Raw genomic sequence first — 21,830 nt, 5'->3', positions numbered from 1 at the left:
GAAATCGATTTTTTTTTTACCCAGCCCTATTTATAACATACGCCACACAGCCTAGTTCTTGGCGATTCCTTTCCTAACCAACTTTATAACGAACGCCACACAGCCTAATTCATGGCATACCCTACCAAGTTTTTTTTTTTTATATATATATTTTTTATGGGCTTTTATGCCTTTATTTGACAGGACAGTTGAAGATGGTGACAGGAAGCGAATGGGGCAGAGAGACAGGGGAGGATCGGGAAATGACCCCGGCCGGACTCGAACCGGGGACCCCGAGGGTGGGCATGCAAGCCCAAATGTGGGGGGCTTAGTGCGCTGCGCCACAGCGCCCACCCCCTCTCCCACTACCAACTTTTTAATAACGTGCGCCACACACAGCCTTGTTCATGGTGACTACTTACCAACTTTATAGTGCACGCCACACAGCCGAGTTCACGGCATACCCTACCAACTTTTTAATAACGTGCGCCACACACAGCCTTGTTCATGGTGACTACTTACCAACTTTATAGTGCACGCCACACAGCCGAGTTCACGGCATACCCTACCAACTTTTTAATAACGTGCGCCACACACAGCCTTGTTCATGGTGACTACTCACCAACTTTGTAGTGCACGCATCCCTCCAGGTCTCCCACGTTGACCCAGCCCTGCTTCTTCTCCACCTCGGGGTCGTTGTGCAGGATCTTGTTCCTCAGCCAGGACAGGTAGTACACTCGCAGCTTGTTCTTCTTTCCTGGGAGACAAGACGAGGATGGTCGGGTCAGTGAACATTAGCATCATGTATGTGGAAAATATAATTGACATCGGAGGTTAATCATTAACTTTTTTTTGTCAATTTGGTGACAAACTTTTTTTTTGTCACCAGCCACTGTATTTAGTGGTTTTCCGGATCTACAAGCCATTCAGCCTTTTTACTAAACATAGTTTCGTCGTCATAGTCATGCCCAAGATTTAAAAATCTGTCAAAATGATTCATGAGACTAAAATTTCACCTGTATTCAGCCATGGCAATGAATGTAAAACAATATATCCTTGACATCTTATGCAAAGACATTGAGGTCTGTGTGTGTGTGAGCGTCTGTGCGTCTGTGTCTGCGTCTGCGTGTGTACCACCTACTGTCGAAAACACTCATGTGTGTGTATGCATGAGTGAGTGAATACCTGATATGGTGACAAGGACATTTAAGATGATCTGTGTGTGTGTACCTGATATGGTGACAAGGACATTTTCGGATTGTGAATGTGTGTGTACCTGATATGGTGACAAGGACATTTGGGATTGTGAATGTGTGTGTACCTGATATGGTGACGAGCACGTTGAGTCCCTCCAGCACGTCCATCTGCTGGAAGCGTCTGCGGTTGATGAGGGGATAGACCTTCCCCTGGCCACTACGGTCCAGCAGCATCAGACCAGACTCCGTGCCAACCAGCAGGTTCACTCCTGGGAAACAGAAGTAAATAAACATTACATTACATTACATTGCATGTGCATTACATTACATTACATTGCATGTGCATTACATTACATTACATTACATTACATTACATTGCATTTGGCAGACGCTTTATAACCAAAGCGACTTTCAAAAGAGGACATAATCAAGCCAACATCACAAGCAAATACAAAGTGCACAGGAGATATACAGAACAACAAGTGCAGTTGCAAAGAGGGTTAGTTTTTTTTTTTTTTTTTAATCATAAAGAGTAAATAACGAGTACACACACACACACAAACACAAACTAAACTAAACTAAACTAAACTAAACAACACAGACATGTGACTCTCTGAATGCGGCCTCTGTTATTACATTACATTACAACACTTGGTGCTTTTGGGTCAAAACACTGCCTCCAGTTTTATTTATATAAAATGTTATACCCCCATTTTTGACAGGACAGTGGATGAGAGACAGGACATGAGTGGTAAGATAGAGACGGGGAAGGATTGGCGAATGACCCGGGGCAGAATCGAAGGTGTCAGTTATCTCTGTATAGTAGCGTATTACATTACATTATATTACTTAGCTTTTATCAAAAGTGAGAGTGAAGTAGAGTACAAATAAAGGAAATTTTGAAGTTGTCACTCTCTTACTGTGTGTGCGCGCACCTATGTGTGCTTGTGTACACTGCATGCATCCAATTTTATGCATCAACCCTTTTACTGAATTGTCAATAGTAGGCCAACTGTAAATGTAGTTCAAGTAAAAAAAAAAAAACCTAAAAAAACATGCACATGGACATGTCTTGTACAGAGTTCCCTATTGAATATGTATGCATTGTAATCAGACAATGTGTGTACGTGACTTGTTATGTCAGAGAGAGAGAGAGAGAGAGATGCGTCCTCTGCGTATTGTGCCTTATGTGAACTTCCACGATGTTGGAGTGAAAATCCAGAGTTTGTTTGTTTGTTTGTTTACATTTATGGCCAAATATGCAACTGTGGCTATTTCATGGCCAGTACAGGTAATAGAATTCAAATTAAAAATCTACAATGATATAAATAATTGAATAAATAGATTAAATAAGTTTGGTCACATCAATACATTTTAAAAAGTTCAAAACCTTTAAAGGTGGGACCTTATTAAAAATACCAAAAATAGTGTCTTCTTTAAAAAACTGTTGTCTTTTCCTTCTGATAGCAGGGCAAGTTAGAATATGCTTAATTGATAAGAGATGTCCACAAAAATCACAGAGGGGAGGTTCACTTCCAGTTAGCAAAAAAGCATGAGTGAGTCTAGAGTGGCCAATTCTACACCTTGTGTAGACGACTTGATCATGGAATATCCAGAGCAATGAGCAACCCACCAGTCATGCGGCGCCTGGGGAACAGCGGTGGGTCAGGTGGCTAGCTGAAGGGCAGCCTCAGGGCTAGAAGAGGAACAGTGTTGTGTGTGTGTGTGTGTGTGTGTGTGTGTGTGTGTGTGTGTGTGTGTGTGTGTGTGTGTGTGTGTGTGTGTGTGTGTGTGTGTGTGTGTGCGTGCGTGCGTGCGTGCGTGCGTGCGCGTGCGTGTGTGTGTGTGTGCTTCCATGTCCCTGTGTTAACTGTGCTCTACTCATCACATAGAAGAGAGCCACGGTTAATATCCGTGTGTGTGTCTGTGTGTGCGTGTGTGTGTCTGTGTTTGTGTCTGTGTTTGTGTCTGTGTTTGTGTCTGTGTGTGTGTCTGTGTGTGTGTGTGTCTGTGTGTGTGTCTGTGTGTGTGTGTGTGTCTGTGTGTGTGTCTGTGTGTGTGTCTGTGTGTGTGTCTGTGTGTGTGTGTGTGTGTGTGTGTGTGTGTGTGTGTGTGTGTGTGAGTATGCGTCTGTGTGTGTGTAATGTATCTATATGAGCTTTGTGCATGTGGGTGTGAGGACGAGTGTTTCCATGTCCCGGTCTGAACTACTCCCCGACTACAGCATTGTGCTGGACTCACCCCACAGCGCGGCGCAGAGGATCTCCGAGTTGAACCTCTTCTTGTACTTGCGGATCTCGGGCGTGTCGCTCTGGGGGCGCGTGTTGACCGGGTTGACGTTCACCACTGAGCCCTTACGGGACGGGTCAGGGAGCCGCACGTCACCGCCGAAACTCGCTGGGGGGACACAGACACAGAGACACAGACACAGACACAGACACACACACACACAAAAAGAGGACACAGAATGAGGCAAAGCACAGAGAGGCAAGTCCAATTTTATACTAGCGCACTTCATACACTGTGGACATGGGGAGGGAACAAAATAAGGTAATGTGAGGTAATGCAAGATTATTTCTGCTGTGCATTTCATACCGGGTAAGTCAATGTGAGGTCCACTGAGGATACAAAGAGAACACCACATAAGGTAAGATGAGGTAAGCTAATTCATGTTTATTTCTGTCATGCACTTCCTATAGTACTTTGGAAATACAAAGAGGACACCACCTCAGGCAAAGCAAGACACACTGAATTGGTTGGTTGAGGATTAAAACCAGTGAAGTAGCGTTTGGTGGTTCGTTTGAGTATGCTCGTGGAGCTGTGTGTGTGTGTCTGTGTGTGTCTGTGTGTGTCTGTCTGTGTGTCTGTCTGTGTGTCTGTCTGTGTGTCTGTCTGTGTGTCTGTCTGTGTGTCTGTCTGTGTGTCTGTCTGTGTGTCTGTCTGTGTGTCTGTCTGTGTGTCTGTCTGTGTGTCTGTCTGTGTGTGTGTGTGTCTGTCTGTCTGTCTGTCTGTCTGTCTCTGTGTGTGTGTCTGTGTGTGTCTGTGTGTGTCTGTGTGTGTCTGTGTGTGTCTGTGTGTGTCTGTGTGTGTCTGTGTGTGTCTGTGTGTGTGCGCGCGCGTGTCTGTGCGCGTGTCTGTGTGTGTGCGTGTCTGCGTGCGTGCGTGCGTGTCTGTGTGCCTGTTTGTCTGTTGAGCAGGACTCACCGATTTGGTTGAGTGAGGAGCCACTAGAGGGCGATATCTGCAGCAGGCGTGGGTCGATGAAGGGGGTGAAGGAGGAGGAGGACTTGTGTTTCTGCAGCGTGTTACTGGCCGACTGGCTCTGCAATACACAGAGGGAGGGGTGACCATGTTGCATTGGCTTCAGTTCAGGCTGGGGCACAACACTCTAAGCCAGTGTTTCCCAACCTTTTTTGTCTTACGTACCCCCTAAGCATCTTAGCTGTGCCATGAGTACCCCCTAATTTATGTTCTATATCGCTTTCTCTGTCCTAATATGACTTCTCCATTCATTTGTTACAATAATAAACATTTTCCAAGTACCCCCTGCAGTGTGCTGGCGTACCCCTAGTGGTACACGTACCCCTGGTTGGGAAACACTGCTCTAAGCCCCCTCACATACAGCATGAGCTTGCATGCAGAGTCCTGCCTGGGTCATTTGCGAAGCCTACCCCATCTCTCTGCATCAAATTTGAACTTGAACTGAATGGGTGGGTGATGTACAGTATATCTGCCATATCATTGTGAATGTTGTTTCACCAATGTGTACATTGACATATTTAAGTATTCAAATGAGCTCGCCGAAACGATGAAACACACGGCAAAAAGCTTCATATCTATACAAAGTGCATCTTAACAGCCCCCCCCCCAGAATCACCCATGCTTACTTTTGTTTCAACCTAAAAATCAGAACATTTTAAATCACATAAGTCTACAAACATAAATATTAATCACGCTGTACAATACTATCTAAGTTCATCTCAAATTACAGAAAGCTTAGACACATGAACTAACGGTAGATGTAACACAAAAGCAGCACAAACAAAAAGCAGTCTATGTTAAACGCAACGAAACAAACTCAAAACAGAAACTCAAACACACAAATCTTAAAGAAAGTATGAGGGTGAAAGAGGCACAAACATGGAAGGTTATGATAATGGCAAATAAACATGAATAATGGAATGAAATGAGAGGAAGAAAATGAAATTATGTGAAAAAGAAAGAATGCCTCTAGCAAGCAAGTCAGATCCATGTGGAAGAAAGTAGTTCTGATGTGAATCTAAACCTTATTGAGGACAATGGGCATACATTCAGTCCCATCTTTAAGTGCTGGACATCTTACACACAGCCAATCTTCTTCCATGGACTACAATTCAGCTGAATCAGAGATTACAACAGCAAAACCAGTCCAGAGCTTCATCTAGGACTGGGCATATCACCTGATTCAACACCTGATTCATCTCATCACTCCACGCCGAGTTGCCAAAACCTCTCCACTATGCTCTTCTATTTGGGTCATTTCACGTGAAATCAGACACTTTGGGACCCGACCGACCCGGATTTCAATCATACTTGGTGTGCCTTTTTAGTAGACTTGTCATGGATCATCAGGATGTGCTTCTGGTAGTGGAACCTGTAACTGCAACGGGACGTACTTATACATTATCTACAAAAGACACAGCTGCTGCTTCAAATGCACTGGTAGAGTACAAAATGAGAGTGTAGCCATTGATTATCTCTTTAAAGTATGGTAAAGGGAGGATGGCACAGGTACACAGAGAAGGAATGTTCAAACATTCACATATCATTTTGGTGTGTATAAATGGACATCTGCCTTAGTTTCTGAAACCTGGGACCATGGACACTGACCATTTTTGTTGTGTTTCTGTTTTGTCATGTGATGCTAATATGGTATTACCATATTATTAGTAAGTGGTCTGTATGATGCCATATTTGTGAGTCAAATTCTCTCTGAAATGAATAACGAACCAAACACCAGCATTTGAGGTGTTGCTCATGACATTGCCGGCTACGTTTGGACAAGGAACTGGCCATTTTAAAATATAGCTTTTTTAGATATTCAATTTTTAATTTTTCAATTTATCATAATTCATATTCTGAGAGTTGTTGTATTCCAGGCTGATTGTGTAATACGTAGAGCCAGAAAAGAGCTTTCAAACAACACCACAGGCATCTTTTTGTGACTAACACTGACTGATATATTCAAGGCTGAATGTATAGTGTCCTACCCTCACATGTGAACCTTTCCTAGTCTGCTTCTCCCTTAATATTAGTGTCAGATTCAAACCAATGCAGTTCTGGGGTGCTACCTTGCTACTAAAAAGGCACACCAAGTATGATTGAAATCCGGGTCGGTCGGGTCCCAAAGTGTCTGATTTCACGTGAAATTACCCATTTCTCATCATGTCATGTTAGTGGCAGAAAATGTTACAGGATTCATTGGGGGTTGACAAGCTAGCCACATTGCTCCTGCCACGCCTGCAACACTAACAGTAATACTTAACATGTTAATTATATATTAATTTTTAAAAATATGATCAAGAAAATTACTGCAGACTAGACAATTAAGCTCAAAGTTGAACATCTTTCACAGTAGACTTGTACAGAACATTCACATAAAGGCTTCGGAAACCCTTGTTTCCATACAAATGCAAAGGCCACAAACTAATCGATATAGAAGTATCATCTGCTGCCGATCAATTCAATTACCTCCCTTGCCATAGATGTCAAAGGCCATATAAGTAGAGCACCAAAAGACAAGACAAGAGAACAGGCACAGAAGCCCAAAGGAGGAAGGAAAAAAAGGTTTCATCCTAAAGTTCCTGATCTGATTTCAGCTTCCATGTTTGTGGCTCCATATTAGCATTGTGTTAGAGAGGAGGGAGGGGAGGAAGGTTGCTGAAGCTGGGACTAGGGACCAACAGCTATAGGAAACACACAGGATTAGCCAGAAGAGACCCAAACCATTCAGGGGTGCTCTTCCCAACACCACAGTTGCTAGCCAGTTAGAGACCAAGTTGGTTGCCATTGCCAATTGGTAAATTGCACTGCAAGTCTAACACAGCCATCTTCCAACACTGCTAGGACCTATGGGCTCAAAACAGGAACTTTGCTTACTTGTAGCCCCATTATGGGAGGTAGAGTAGATGCCTTACCAATAGAGCTAAAAGCTCAGTTGGTATTGTATGTTTTTGAGGCGTCATGAAGGAGGTTTATCAATGTTCTAGGCAGAGCAGTGCAGGCTGGCATACATTACATAGGCTGTGCATTATTAAGCTATTCAAACAACAGTATTAGAAAAAAGTATGATGTTGGGAAAACACACTCCGGCAAAGTAAGGAAGCAAGAGAGACGTGTGGAAGACAAGGGGGCGGACTACAGCACACACAAGGCAGCAGAGGTAGAGGTTTGCGGTCGAGTCGAGTCGAGTCGGTTGGAGCAGGGGGGTGGGGCGAGTTCTCTGACATACCTCGCCGGCAACGAACATCTCCAGGGAGGTGAGGGGGGACATGGAGAGGGAGGGGCTGGCGTGGCTGGAGGAGGAGGAGGAGGAGGGGGAGCCGGAGGCCATGGAGGAGTTGGGGGAGTGGTGACTCTGCTGCAGGAGGTCGGGGAGGAGGTGCGCGGCCCGCCCCCCGTGGGGGCCCGCGTGCCCCGCGTAGCCGTTGCGCTCGTGGGGAGAGCTGCCCGTGGGGGGGCCCCCCGGCTTGTTGACCGCCCGGGCCGTGGAGCCCCCGCTGGCTGCGGCAGTGGCGGCCGCCAGCCGCTTGAGCTCACTTGCACTCTGGAACCCAAGAAGATTCGTCACACTCTGAGCGGGCCTGAGCTGAGTGGGTTCCCCTCAATAGAACCAGGGGAACCAGAAGATAAGCACCAGGCCTGCCAGGCTTGGCCCAAAGCACATCCTTGGGACCAGGGAACTTACTAGTGTCTGAGCTGAGTCTCTGAGGACTGAGCCTCTAATCAGATTCTCCAAACTGGTTCCAATTCATTTTCAAAGGAGGAATTTGAATGTGAGGTTATCGTCGATTTAGATAATTCGGTTTGATGTTCAGCCTTTGCTGTACTAAATGTTGTCTATTTTCTGTATATTTCAACAATAGGACTAGGTCCTTTAATGCCAAGTAAGTATACGATCTGAAAGCCTTTGGGAACTCTGAAGCTCTGCTTGCTATTGAGAAGCGCTGCCAATATTGCCAATTCTCAGCCAATTTTGATACTTAGTAGATCACCCGGGCATCCCAACTACTCTCTGCACTACCTTCATTCGTGTGGTGTAACCAAATTACTGCAATCATCTACTTTCTCAACTCAAGGAGGAAAGATTAAACAGAAAACACCAAACACAACAGCTGAAGTAAAATAATGCAAATGCAGGCACAAAAACTGAGAAGAGAATGGATGAACATAATGGCAAAATCATGATTGATGAGCAATGGACTAAAATAACAGATAAAAAAATATATATATAAGAATATAAAATCTATATATACATGTACATGATGGATCAGGTGTACAGGTCAGGTGAGTAGACGTTACCTGTCGGACGATTAAAGTGCCGTCTTTGCAGGGTGTGGTGGCAATGTCGCTCTCAGGTTCGTCATGCACAATCATGGACTTCACAGATTCTGTTTCACCATTGCTAAGCTTGGAAGAGCTACAAAGGAAGCACACCATAAGGGAGAATACATTACAAAACCACCCTCAAAAGAGTTGACTTCCTTTTGTAGCTTAACTGGATGAATGACAATCTTCATCATGCATGATCATGGTCTTCACAGACAGGGGCGGTTCCAGACATTTATTCTTGGGGGGGCAAAGGGGTGGCGAAGTGTATTTCAGGGGGGCATGCTCCTACACGAAGGGAAAATTATAAACACTATATAATCGACACACACACTTATGTGATACAGTGAATCCCTTAAAGTGAAACCCTGCAACCTAAAGTTCTATGTCTGAAATGATGTCAAGCATTAAGGCTATTGGTCACAATCAGGGCTCATAATGGGGTGGCAAATCATATATCTGGGGGGGCAAATGCCACCCCCTGCCACCCCTTACAACCGCCCCTTTTCACAGAGTCTTCACAGTTTGACTATTGCTAAGCTAGTGAGAGCTACAAACTGACTGAGCTGCAAACCTCCTTGAAGTAGCCAACACGTGACTTTATCCTACTCTGTTATACATGATTCATGTACTACTGCCACTACTGACTGTGCCTGATGTAGAGTAACTTTTATTGATCCCGTTGGAAAGTGTCTGTGTGTGTGTCTGTGTGTGTCTGTGTGTGTCTGTGTCTGTGTGTGTGTGTGTCTGTGTGTGCGTGTGTCTGTGTGTGCGTGTGTCTGTGTGTGCGTGTGTCTGTGTGTGCGTGTGTCTGTGTGTGCGTGTGTCTGTGTGTGCGTGTGTCTGTGTGTGCGTGTGTCTGTGTGTGCGTGTGCGTGTGCGTGTGCGTGTGTGTGTGCGTGAGTGTGCGTGTGCGTGTCTGTCTGTCTGTCTGTCTGTCTGTCTGTCTGTCTGTGTGTGTGTGTGTGTGTGTCTCTGTCTGTGTGTGTGTCTCTGTCTGTGTGTGTGTGTCTGTCTGTGTCCGTCTGTGTGTCTGTGTGTCTGTGTGTCTGTGTGTCTGTGTGTCTGTGTGTCTGTGTGTCTGTGTGTCTGTGTGTGTCTGTCTGTCTGTCTGTGTGTGTGTGTGTGTCTGTCTGTGTGTCTGTGTGTCTGTCTGTGTGTCTGTCTGTGTGTCTGTCTGTGTGTCTGTGTGTCTGTCTGTGTGTCTGTCTGTGTGTGTCTGTGTGTCTGTCTGTCTGTCTGTGTGTGTCTGTGTGTCTGTCTGTGTGTCTGTCTGTGTGTCTGTCTGTGTGTCTGTCTGTGTGTCTGTCTGTGTGTCTGTGTCTGTCTGTGTGTCTGTCTGTGTGTCTGTGTGTCTGTCTGTGTGTCTGTCTGTGTGTGTGTCTGTGTGTGTGTCTGTCTGTGTGTGTGTCTGTCTGTCTGTGTGTGTGTCTGTCTGTGTGTGTGTCTGTCTGTCTGTGTGTGTCTGTCTGTGTGTGTGTGTCTGTCTGTGTGTGTGTGTCTGTCTGTGTGTGTGTGTCTGTCTGTGTGTGTGTCTGTCTGTGTGTGTGTCTGTCTGTGTGTGTCTGTGTCTGTCTCTGTGTCTGTCTCTGTGTCTGTCTCTGTGTCTGTCTCTGTGTGTCTGTCTCTGTGTGTCTGTGTCTGTGTGTCTTTCTCTGTGTGTCTTTCTCTGTGTGTCTTTCTCTGTGTGTCTTTCTCTGTGTGTCTTTCTCTGTGTGTGTGTCTCTGTGTGTGTGTCTCTGTGTGTGTATCTCTGTGTGTGTGTCTCTGTGTCTCTGTGTGTGTGTATGTCTGTGTGCCTGTGTGTGTGTCTGTGTGTGTGTCTGTCTGTGTGCCTGTCTGTGTGCCTGTCTGTGTGTGTGCCTGTCTGTGTGTCTGTCTGTGTGTCTGTGTGTCTCACCCGGCCCTGTGCAAGTCCTCTGTGCCGGATGTGGACTCGTCGCCGGGCTCCTGCTCCACCTCCTCCTCATCGCTCGTGGCTGAGTCCTCGCTGGAGGAGGAGTAGTCGGTCACCTTGTGGGGACGCGGCACCTCCTCCACCGCACGCAGCTCCTTCGCCAGCGCCGTCAGGTCCTGATGGAGGGGGAGAAGGAGAAGGAGGGCAGCGAAGGGTTAAAACTGGAAGGGTGTGTGAAGTATGAATATCAGGCATGAGTATTGTTGAGTGCAACTATGGCACAAGACATGCACCAACATACGCTCTCACAATGCGCACACACACACACATGCATGCACGCACGCACGCACGCACGCACGCACGCACGCACGCACATATGCATGCACGCTGAGTTTAGCTGGAGGCAGTGCTGAACAAGCAGCAGCTCAAGACATTTAATGACAATGAGTCTTTTGGAGCAGTCTTTATTTTAACATTTACTGTGTACTGTACGTGCGTGTGTGCGTGCCTGGGCATTTCTCAAATACTTTGTCAAAGTTGTCAAAGTATTGATTGTGTAGGATTATACATGTTTCTCTACATGTGCAACCGAGTCAACGGATACAGTGATTGAGCTAACTAACTGGCAGTATTGTTAGTGTACATTGGCAAAAAAAGGGTCTAGTCACAAACTGGTCATGTTCATATAGTCATTTAGTATTTGAATATCAACCATCAATTGTGTATACGTTCATTTCAAACTATATTTACAACAAGACCAGCTTGTGACAAGACTGTATTTTAGATGGCTCCACAGTGTCAGGTGGGAAGGAGGTCAGGAGCCATCCGCCAATCCAATTCAAGCATGGAAGACTGAGCAGCCAATTCATTTGCAGTAGAATACAGAAGTGATATGAGGAGCAGCCAAACACAGGGCTTTGCCAGGGCTTTTGTCAATAGGCTTGTTCGTGACAAAGCAGTGCTGCTCTTGCTAAGCAGCGAGCATGCGCACTTTGCCAGTAGTTTGATGCATTCTGGTTAGAAAAATTCTAACCAGAATGCATCAAACTGGCAAAGTGCGCATGCTCGCTGCTTAGCAAAAGCAGCACCGCTTCGTCACGAATGAGCCTAATTCATGCAGTGAAGCACATTTTGTATGGCTCTCCAGACAGTGCAAAGGCCTATGGGGCACCTAAGTCACGCCCTCTACTTCCTGGTTCATGGGGCAGAGGGAGTCAAAAAATAATTACTGGGCTTGAAATGAGTGGTTTTTCGACAACAATCCAAACCTTGGACCTCCACTTATGCACCACACATCCACCACGACTCGCCTCGTTCACTTCCATTCAATTTTTTGCAACGTTCTGCCCCATGAACCAGGAAGTAGAGGGTGTGACTTAGGTGCCCCATACAGGATTGTTAATAGTTTCAAGTAGGCTTACCACTTCCCCCTTAGGTGTTATAAACAGACAGCGATAGCAGCAATAAATATCAGAACACAAACAAGACACACAGCAAAAACACAGGTGATTTAGACCGTCTGAAGTCATAAAAGACAACTGCAATGACCATTTCAGTTAGTGATATTGCAAAAGCTGCAATCACTGCAATCACACAACTGCAATAATTCTAACAAATGGTAATGTTGAATACTAGCAATTTCTTCAAGTTTAATATACTTAATACAATAACAAAGGCTGCTCTCAAGCTGCCACAAACGGTCACAAACAACGCCATAAATTACGGATGTCACCGTGTCAGTCCAGCTCTCTGCAGTGCAGTGTCCATAACTGTAGCGTAGCAGGCACTCCCCATAGCAATGTGTGTGTGTGTGAGTCATAGGCAGAGTTTTGAGTTTTGGCCTTCTGTGGTTGTCTTTGTTTGTGGGGGATTTCAGTCAGTTTTTAGTTGTTTATGAGCAGCACTTTCAAGACACTACATTGGTCAGACCATTCGAAGCCATTTTGCTTATGGGTCTGTGGACGTTATTAAAGGGATACTGTCCATTTCTGGAAATAAGCTCATTTCACACATCTCCTTCAGTTAAATAACAGAGGTTTTTTATAACCTTTCTGATGTACTTTCATTCTCAGTCTGTTGATGCCGTTTCTAGTTGCAAGCTAGCAATTATCATTGAATCTTATGGGTCCAGCTAACGGCTGGTCTTTTCTCAGCCCAAACCTCATCTTTCTTTCCCCAGCATTTCCTGTCTATCTTCTTCAACCGGCCCATCACAATGAAGTCAAAAAGCCCAAAAAAACAAAACAAAAAAAAGAAGAAACTCACAGCAGGGCGGGTAGGTCTGACAAAGTCCTTCTTGTCCTCAGTCTTCTTGCCAGTGTGCTCTGGACGCTGCATGGGAGAGCCCTCAGACTTGGAGGAAGCTACAGCGGAAAGAAGAGGGTGAGGTGAGGGTGAGGGACCTCTTTATTAAGCATTAAAGGGACACTGTGCAGGAAATGGTCAAAAAAGGTACTGCAACTACGCTGCTCATTGACACTGGGCTGCCTATTGCCAAATTTGATCTTTACATGAAAGTTTACTGACTATTAAACTAATATTTTCTAGTACGTTCCAAATAGAGTCATTTTTGCAGCTAAAAAATGCTATTTTTGGAAATTCAAAATGGCGGACCATGAAGAAGATCCCCCTTTTCATGTATGAAAAGTGCAATTTTTCCAGTCACAATGAATACTTAGAATTTGATGGTGGTGGTAAGTATTCATGAAAAAGGCAACATTAGTGAATGGGCAGCATGAATTCTGGAAATAAACAACTAAAAATCTCACACAGTGTCCCTCTAATTTTAAGCATTAAGTGTAGGCACTGGATTAAAATGCACCTAATGTGGACATTGTTGAGTCTCAGTGGTTGTAAAATTCTGCTCTTTGCATGGTGTTGAAGAACGATTGGTCAAGGAATAAATGCGTACACTGAATCGGTCTCATGAGCCATGTGGATCAGGTACAAGACAGGTAAACAGATCGATAGATCTGAAAACGGGAAATTAAAGTACATACATGCCTGCCTGCGATTGTGTCGTTTCTCAATGGGGGCTCTACAGGGGTATTGAGAGGGACACAGCCGAGTGGGGGGCACTCTGTTGTGTGTGTGTGTGTATGTGTGTGTGTGTGTATGTGTGTGTGTGTGTGTGTGTGTATGTGTGTGTGTGTGTGCGTGTGCGTGTGCGTGTGCGTGTCTTACAGCGTGCTCTGAACTTGTCTCCTGAGGTGTTGTGGTGTGTGTGTGTGTGTGTGTGTGTGTGTGTGTGTGTGTGTGTGTGTGTGTGTGTGTGCGTGCGTGTCTTACAGCGTGCTCTGAACTTGTCTCCTGAGGTGTTGTGGGTGGTCTGTGAGCCGGAGGATCCAGAGGAGCTGCCGCTGCCGGGTCGAGGGGCCAACTTCTCCACACGCTCCCACAGCAGCCGCGGCTCAGCAGTGCTGTCAGAGAGAGTAGAGAGAGAGAGGTTCCATTGGCCCATTGTTTCCGGGTTCTATTATTGGGGGGAAAATCCCCCTTTAGGCAGACCTAGGCAGACCTGAGGACTGTTCTATTCAATGCTAGGAGCATTATGACACGCCCCTTTAGGCAGACCGGAACCTGGTCACGTTAGGTGCCCATAGAAACCTATTATGTTGGCATATCTCTATACTTAAAGAATCTCTGGTGCTGTATCGACACAAACGAACAGCAAGATCAGGAAGTGCGCTCAACACCTTCTAATGCACTACACTGGGGGCTTAACTGTGTTGATGAATAAACTCAAACTTAAACTCCAAATATATTAATAAAAAAGAAATCATCATTCCTCGTTTTTTTAATCGTCTTACATGTGTTTTGAGGAAGGGTGTACGCCCGAAAACGTTTGTGAGACGATAGGAAAAAAATCAAAGGGAAATCTGATGAGTGCTTCTTTATTCATTAATTGCACACAAACACACACATTTATCATGAAGAGCATTTGCTATCTCATCGCATTAGCACAAATACTGTGCTGTGCCCCCAATGTGCACAAATGCACACCATAGAACTCAATGTAGTCATGTCAAATCAAACAACAAACAACAAAGCATTAAAATTAACACTTCGAAATCTGTCATTGGCCCGGAGTGTTGCATTCCGCCTGTGGTTTCTCACTACATCACATTAACAAGTCTGTAACCTACCCGGCAACTGTCCTGGACTGCCCAGGGTGCTGGCCCCCAGCCTGGTGAGGTGAATCTCTACGTGACAGCACCGGTGATCTGGACGTCGTCCGCACAGGAACCTTCAAGAGAACAGAAATGTGGAACGTCAAAGACTCAAAACTTCTACCAGGGAGAAGAGTGGTGGAACAGGAATGTTGTCAGATTCTAAGACGAATCTCTGGAATCTCTAAATGTCTATGCAGGACATACTCTATCTAGAACAGTGATTCTCAAACCTTTTCAGACCGAGGACCACTTTGTCCACCCAAAAATGTTCAGGGACCACCTGTCAACTGAATTGACAGTTGACGGGTGCTAATTTGCTGATTTTGATGCAGATCATTTACTTTTTATTCACATTTACAAGGCTGTCTTATTGTGGTGAAAATATGACTTCAGACATATTTTGCTTTGTAATGATGTTACAAATATAGCCTTCTGCTGGCTTGTCTTGGAAAAGTAGAAATCCCCCTGTGGACCACCTGAGGTCTGTCGCGGACCACTAGTGGTCCCCGGACCACACTTTGAGAATCACTGATCTAGAAGAACTTTTATAGGGTTCCCCGTGCTATCCGAATGCGGCTTTGAGTAACCAATTTCACAATTTCCAACCTTTCCATAACACAATCTCCTCTGAGCATACAATCACATGGAGAAAAATGATCCTTGAATCAGCTTAACATCTAACATGGTCCTGTAAATGTTTGTGGCGTTTCTTTCTCCATCCACATTTGAATCTGATCACACTTAATTGGCAAGGACACAACTCGGCAACAAAGACAGTGATTACAGACCAGAATTCTCGCTAAAGTGGAGAAGAGAAGAGAAGAGAAGAGAAGAGAAGAGAAGAGAAGAGAAGAGAAGAGAAGAGAAGAGAAGAGAAGAGAAGAGAAGAGAAGAGAAGAGGAGAGAAGAGAAGAGAAGAGAAGAGAAGAGAAGAGAAGAGAAGAGAAGAGGAGAGGAGAGGAGGTGGTGTGATGTGGAGACAGGAGAGGCTGGCGTGGAGTGGAGTGAGCATTCAGTGGAGGAGCAAGCTCAAACTTGAACAGACAGTTAAGCAGCCAGTACCAGGAACAGTTTACTGCAGCAGATCAGACAACTTGAGAGGTTTGCGAGAGGACATGACCGGGGTTGGAGACTATGTAACGCCACAATCTACTCGAGGATATAATGAAGGGAAGGGCAGATTTTATGGCTATGTTTTTATGGTGACTATCAAAACAAAACAAAAGACACAAAAGGAGCGTCTCATCCTCAATTTTTCAATGCCTTCTTTTTTTTAGCCAAAAGACACAAAAGGAGCGTCTCATCTTCAATTTTTCAATGCATTCTTTTTTTTAGCCAAGGACGATTGCGATGTCATTAAAAATGGCAATATATTTTATCTGAAGTGTATTTCGTTCACACAGCAGCCTTACCATCTGGGCTGAAGACCTGAAAATCTGGAGAAGTGTGACGTGTAGGTGTATGGAACGTGAACATGTTGTGGCTTTTTTGACATTTAGACAGAGACGCAACATGGGTTGTCGTGAAAACTCCTCACTCTGGAAGGAGATTTTTTTTGTCTTCAAGCTCTGATGGCAGGGTCGCTGTGCAAACGAAATATTTTGTCGTTGTCCCTCGCAATCGTCCTCGTATAGACGCCATCTTTATGCCACTGTAATTTACCGTTAACTACTGCTTTCTACCAGCTAGTAAAGCAAAGCAAGATAGTGTAGAATGTAGATAATCGCTACAGCTGGATGTGTGGGTCCTGGATTTGCACACATCTTGACTGTTTCTGCATCTTAGCCGGGGAGGCGCCTCCTTGCCCGAGCCCTTACACCTGTACACGCCTCCTTGTCCAAGCCCTTACACCCTGGAGGCCTCCCTTTCGACATATCCCAAATACCACTTTATAGATGACTACAACTGGATGTGAGATAGCAAGGTGCCCTGGATCTGCAAAAAAGACGCTGAAGAAGGCTTAGGCCGAAACGTCTGTCTGTCTGCCATGCTAACCCAGTATTAAAACTGCAAGAAATTGATCCGGGAGTGCGGCTTTTTTACTAAACATGAACTTTGCTGTTTGCTCGCACCCAAAGACCTTGTAAGAAACTTTTCGGAGTTGAGCGCACTTTCTCTACTAAAACCCTGGATCTGCACTCATCCCGTCCGCTTTCCGGCTTCTTACCCGGGGGGGCACCTCCTCGTCCAGGCCCTGCTCCAGGGCCTCGTGGGCCCGTGGCGGAGCGTGCGGGGGCTGGGGGAGGTCAGAGCGTGGCGGAGGAGGGTGGTGCTGGTGGTGCTGCTGCTGCTGGCTGGGGTGGTGGTTGGCGGGGTCCTGAGAGCGGAGGTGGAGGTGGGACAGACTGGGGATGGGGTCGCTGAACGAGTGCGAGCGAGAGACGGGGGGCGCGGCGTTGCTCTTAAGAGCGGCCAGCTGTGACCACTGCACCTTGTAGCCGGAGAGGACAGGAGGAGAGGGAGGGAGGGAGGGAGAGAACACATGGAGAAAGATGGAGGAGAGGAGAGGAGAGGGGGTGTGGGGGAGAGGGAAGAGGTGGAGAGTGAAGGGGAGGGGGGGGGGCAGACAGAGAGACACAGCATGAACACATAGAAGAGAAGTGATGCATGAATGGGGTTCAGACACAGGTGTACATATACAGTACATACACTCACACATGCAACCATGAAGACACACAGACAGACCTCAAAACATGCTTCAATGAGGTAACAAAAAGAGATGTTTTGTGGGTATTTGGCTGAATACTGAGTTGTGGGCTCAGCTTACAGCGTGACGTGACGGTGTGAACTTTGAAATGAAACACAAAAAATGCAAGGCAGGAGAAGACAGGATGAGGGTAAAATATGGTTGAAGGAGTGACCACCAGCCAACATCATGCAGCTCACAGGGAAAAAGTGAATGTTTTTGCAGTCATAGCGCCAGAGCAGAGTTTTCTACTGCCAGGACGTACACACCAAGTTTTCTTTAGCCATAGCCAAAAATACAAGACTAATAATAACAAAAATAACAAAAAAAACATGACAACAGAATCATCTATATGATGCGTACATCCAGACTCAATTCTTTACAAAATATGAAAACCGTTTACAAAAAAGAAATCAAATGTCACCCAAAAAAGAAATATGAAGTTCAATGCTACAGAGACCTAGATTTGCAACCTGGGGAAGGTACTAGAAGCAGGGGTGCCAATTCTGGGTACAGGAAGTCAAAACCCTGACACGATCTCCATGGGTGCATCCCAATATGTGACCTTGTCTCCTCCACTTGTGCTTGTCTCCTCGTCCCGCCTCCTGGCCCCTCCTCCGTGGAGAAAACGATAAAGTTTCCCAGCTGTCAGCCTCGCCACAACAACTTTTGAGGGACTGTTTTTCATTCACCATCCCAATTGCAAATGAGAAAAGACTTTACAATTGAGCTTTTGCAAGATATTGAAATATAATGCTGTTGTCAGTGATGTCATCATGACGAGAAGCAAGTGGAGGAGGCAAGTGGAGGAGGCAAGGTCGCATATTAAAACGATCTCCATGTGACTTCACAGAGTTGATGGACTCGGTCTTGGAACAAAGTGTTGTGGATTTTAACTTGTTGAACCGAATGACTGACACCTCCATGCAGATGACTAAGACTCTTGCAGTCGGTGGCATCACATTGTTGTACAGGGAAAAGCCAACTACTCAACCAATCTCAAGGAATATTAATGCATTTATGCCACTACCAGAACCAAAAGACTGCATCCGAAAAAATGACCTTCACCCCCAAAAAACAACTTGACCCGTGATGTCACACCAACTGCAAGAACGCACTGGAGGCAATATAAACATAAAAGGAAGAGGAGGAAGGAGACAAGAGGAGGGTTGGTTGCCCTGGTTACCTGGGGTTCCATGGGCCTGTGCATGGCATCGGAGGAGCTTCCGTTGGAGAAGGGTTCGGCACGGGGAGGGACGGGGGGTTGCTTGTTTGGAGGGGCAGTCTGGGGGGAGCCCTGCACGTTCTTGCGGAAGCGATCGTCAGCCTGGGAGGGAGGGAAGGATGGAGGAGGAAGGAAGGAGGGATGAAGGAAGAACACAAGGAAGAGCTTTTAGGACATGGAAGAGGCGGACGGAAGAGGAGAAAGGATAGACACAAGGACGATACGGAGGAGGAGGAGGAGGAGGAGGAGGAGGTGGAGGACGAGAGGAGGAGGAGGACGAGAGGAGGACGGGAGGACAAAGGACAAGGCCCCCGGAGCCAGTCCATGCCATGCTGCATGTCAAACATCTGGCTAGGGCACAGACACACAGAGGGGAACAGCTAACCAGGAGAGGACGAACATACATACATACATACATACATAACACACAGTACATACACATACACTTGAGAGGTTTCATTCAAGGTTAGGAAAAGGATTGGTAGCTTGCACTCAAGCCTAGTACAGGTAGCGTTTCCTTTACGAGATTCTACAGAAGTGTGAGAAAATGATGGACCAGTGTCTGCGTGCGGGTGTGTGTGTGTGTATGTCTGTGTGTGTGTTTGTATATGGGAGAGATCAAAGGGGTTTTTTTCCCATCACAGATCAGACAAATCAAAATAGTTAAGAAAACAGAGGTAACAAAGACTCCATAACTCCATGCCTGACACGCAGCACAGGGAAGGTCAGATGTGTTAAAGACACAATATGGCTCCACAGTTGAAACATCAAGGCCACCAAACCGTTTGCGGAGGATCTGATATAAACCTGTTACAATAACTCTGACATACTGCATATAAGCAGAAAGATGATGGATGATGGTGGTGATTTGTTTAACAATGACAAAAACTTGGGAGTTCTAACTTGTTCAATGAATCTTTATCTAACAGAAAGGTCTTGTCATTGATTGGCAGATTTGATCAGTCTCCTACGCTACAAAAAAGATGAGATAAATCTATCAATCCATCTATCCAGCAAAACCTATCTACCCAAGACAACTCCACAAAACAGTCGGATTGTGAGAAAGAGCGAACTGAATGACACAGCAAAACCTCCTGACAATGACAAATGGTGATCTAATGTGTGACACGTAGAGGACATCAAAAGGGAAGGGAACAAGCAGGTGTGCTTAAAATGGGGAAGTTTTCAGATCCTTAAAAAGGGGTTGAAATGCAAGGAGGTCAGAGACAAAAACTAAATCTAGGAAAATTGCAGTTGACATTACATGAAATGAACTTCATCAAAGGGTTTCTACACTGAATATTTCAATATAAACTACACAATTACTTGTGTCTAAAATACAGTATATTCATTTCTTTAAAATTGTTTCCAATATATCTAGGGGCAAAACATTAAAAGATTGGAACAAGTTGGCAAGATGTTTCATCTGAAGAGGTTTTTAGTATCTGTGACGAAGTGGCAAACATTCCAGTAATAATACAGGCACATAAGAAGACATCAGTCATAGTCACTTTCAGATTGATGGTTGTGAGAGACATGGGTTTCATCTGAAACATCTCAAAGCTGTCAACGAACTGAACTTGGAGACCTACTGTGCTGATTGTGTAAACTATAGCACTAACCTATTCATAAATTAGCATTAATTTTGTAGTTGAGTACAGTAGGTCTACTTATACCAAATTTAGAACATCAAAATGAGAATGATAAGTGAAAAAAAAATCAAACATGATGGAAAAAGGCACATCAAATTAACGATACTGCAAAAAACCAAAAAGACAACGATCAAAAAACAAACAAACAAACAAAAAAACCCTTCTGCTCACACAACCAACTGGATTTGGCATGCCAAACCAGAACACAAACCGCGGGAGCCAGACCAGCAGCCAAAACCGGCGGGGGAAGTGCGGTAAAGTACGGTAGGTAGGTTTTTAATACGCGAGCCGAGCAGCCAAGAAGCAGCGAGCAGCATCGAGATCGGCAGTGGAGAGCAGCAATAGGGGTAGGGGAGTGGCCAGGAGTTTGGACAAGTATACAAGAAAGGACACCAAGGTTCCGTTCTATTCAGTTAAAACGGATTTGAAGCATTTTCAATTAAATTCAATCCAACTGTCAACCAGAACACCGGGCTTCTTGGTTGAAACTGCCAATCAGAAATGGCCACTCAATATCAGGGCGGGACATCATATCCAGTGGGCATTTCTGATTGGTAAATCTCCAACCAGCAAATCCTGTGTTCCGGTTGAAAATGCTCCAATTCCGTTGATCCATGCAGTGTCATTGGGTAGGTTAGGTGGAGCTTCACCTCTCCATCCTCCTCTGCAGAGGGGGCGGTGCCGTTTGACTCAGTGGGCGGGGCTGGTAGAGGGGGTGTGGACCTGTCTGGGGCGTCCAGCAGCAGCAACGGAGAGCTGAGGTCGATGCTAACGCTGGTGGTGGGTGGGGTACGACTACGGCCCTCTGCGACTCCCTCATCCACACACTGCTCGACCTGCACTGGGATACAGCTATCAGCAAGGGCCACCGTCTGTGACTGAAGAACAGGCTCCCAAGAAGGCCGCCTCTCTACATCTACGGCTTTGGGGGACTCGGCCACGGGTACAGGTGGCAGAGGCAGAGCTGGGGCTGGGGGTTGGGTTTGGGACGCCGCCTGGTTCAGGCTGCTAGCATCGTCTGAGATCGGGGTTTGGAGGTTAGACTGAGCGAGTCGGGGGATGTCTTTGAGGCGCGTGACTGGGGTTCTGGTCCAGTCGTGGCCCGGCTGCGGTGGCTGTGGTTGCTGCTGCTGCTGGTTTGCCTGCTGGCTTGGCTGCTGGCTCTGCTGCTGGAGGGAGAGCAGGTAGGCCTGTTCCTGCCTCAGCTGCCTCTTCAGCCGCTCTGCCTTGCGCTGCTCCTCCAGCTCCTTCCACTTGAACTCCTGGGGCAACAAGGCCAAACACGGAGGGATATACCACCAAGATTGCCCCAAATATATACGTACAGTACAATACTTGCATTGTCTAGCAAGATTCAACATTATTATGAAAAGTGACATACGAGCAAGATTGCCCAAGGCATATAACACCGTATGTGTCTAGCATATACGCCAAGA

The 21,830-nt window shown here is 45.8% G+C and overlaps 1 protein-coding gene across 5 annotated transcripts in view; it reads right to left on the bottom strand.

Annotated features, from left to right (window-relative positions):
- LOC134459870 (mitogen-activated protein kinase kinase kinase kinase 4-like) overlaps window positions 1-21,830 on the bottom strand; it is a 113,059-nt gene that overhangs the window by 10,167 nt on the left and 81,062 nt on the right. Inside the window, exons 15-27 of one of the 5 annotated variants that reach the window (XM_063212349.1) lie at window positions 21,045-21,656; window positions 18,704-18,844; window positions 16,999-17,262; window positions 14,805-14,905; window positions 13,948-14,078; window positions 12,925-13,022; window positions 10,663-10,835; window positions 8,736-8,853; window positions 7,666-7,980; window positions 4,380-4,497; window positions 3,417-3,572; window positions 1,301-1,444; window positions 602-736 (exon numbers count right to left, since the gene is read on the bottom strand). In XM_063212349.1, the coding sequence (XP_063068419.1) occupies window positions 602-736; window positions 1,301-1,444; window positions 3,417-3,572; window positions 4,380-4,497; window positions 7,666-7,980; window positions 8,736-8,853; window positions 10,663-10,835; window positions 12,925-13,022; window positions 13,948-14,078; window positions 14,805-14,905; window positions 16,999-17,262; window positions 18,704-18,844; window positions 21,045-21,656 (2,506 nt within the window). The other 4 variants (XM_063212350.1, XM_063212351.1, XM_063212352.1 and 1 more) reach the window with 4 other exon arrangements.

Source organism: Engraulis encrasicolus, chromosome 12 (genome assembly GCF_034702125.1).
Source record: "Engraulis encrasicolus isolate BLACKSEA-1 chromosome 12, IST_EnEncr_1.0, whole genome shotgun sequence".
Taxonomy (NCBI): domain Eukaryota; kingdom Metazoa; phylum Chordata; class Actinopteri; order Clupeiformes; family Engraulidae; genus Engraulis; species Engraulis encrasicolus.
The sequence above is the reverse complement of the archived record's forward strand: the minus strand, read 5'-3'. Positions and strand labels throughout refer to the sequence as shown.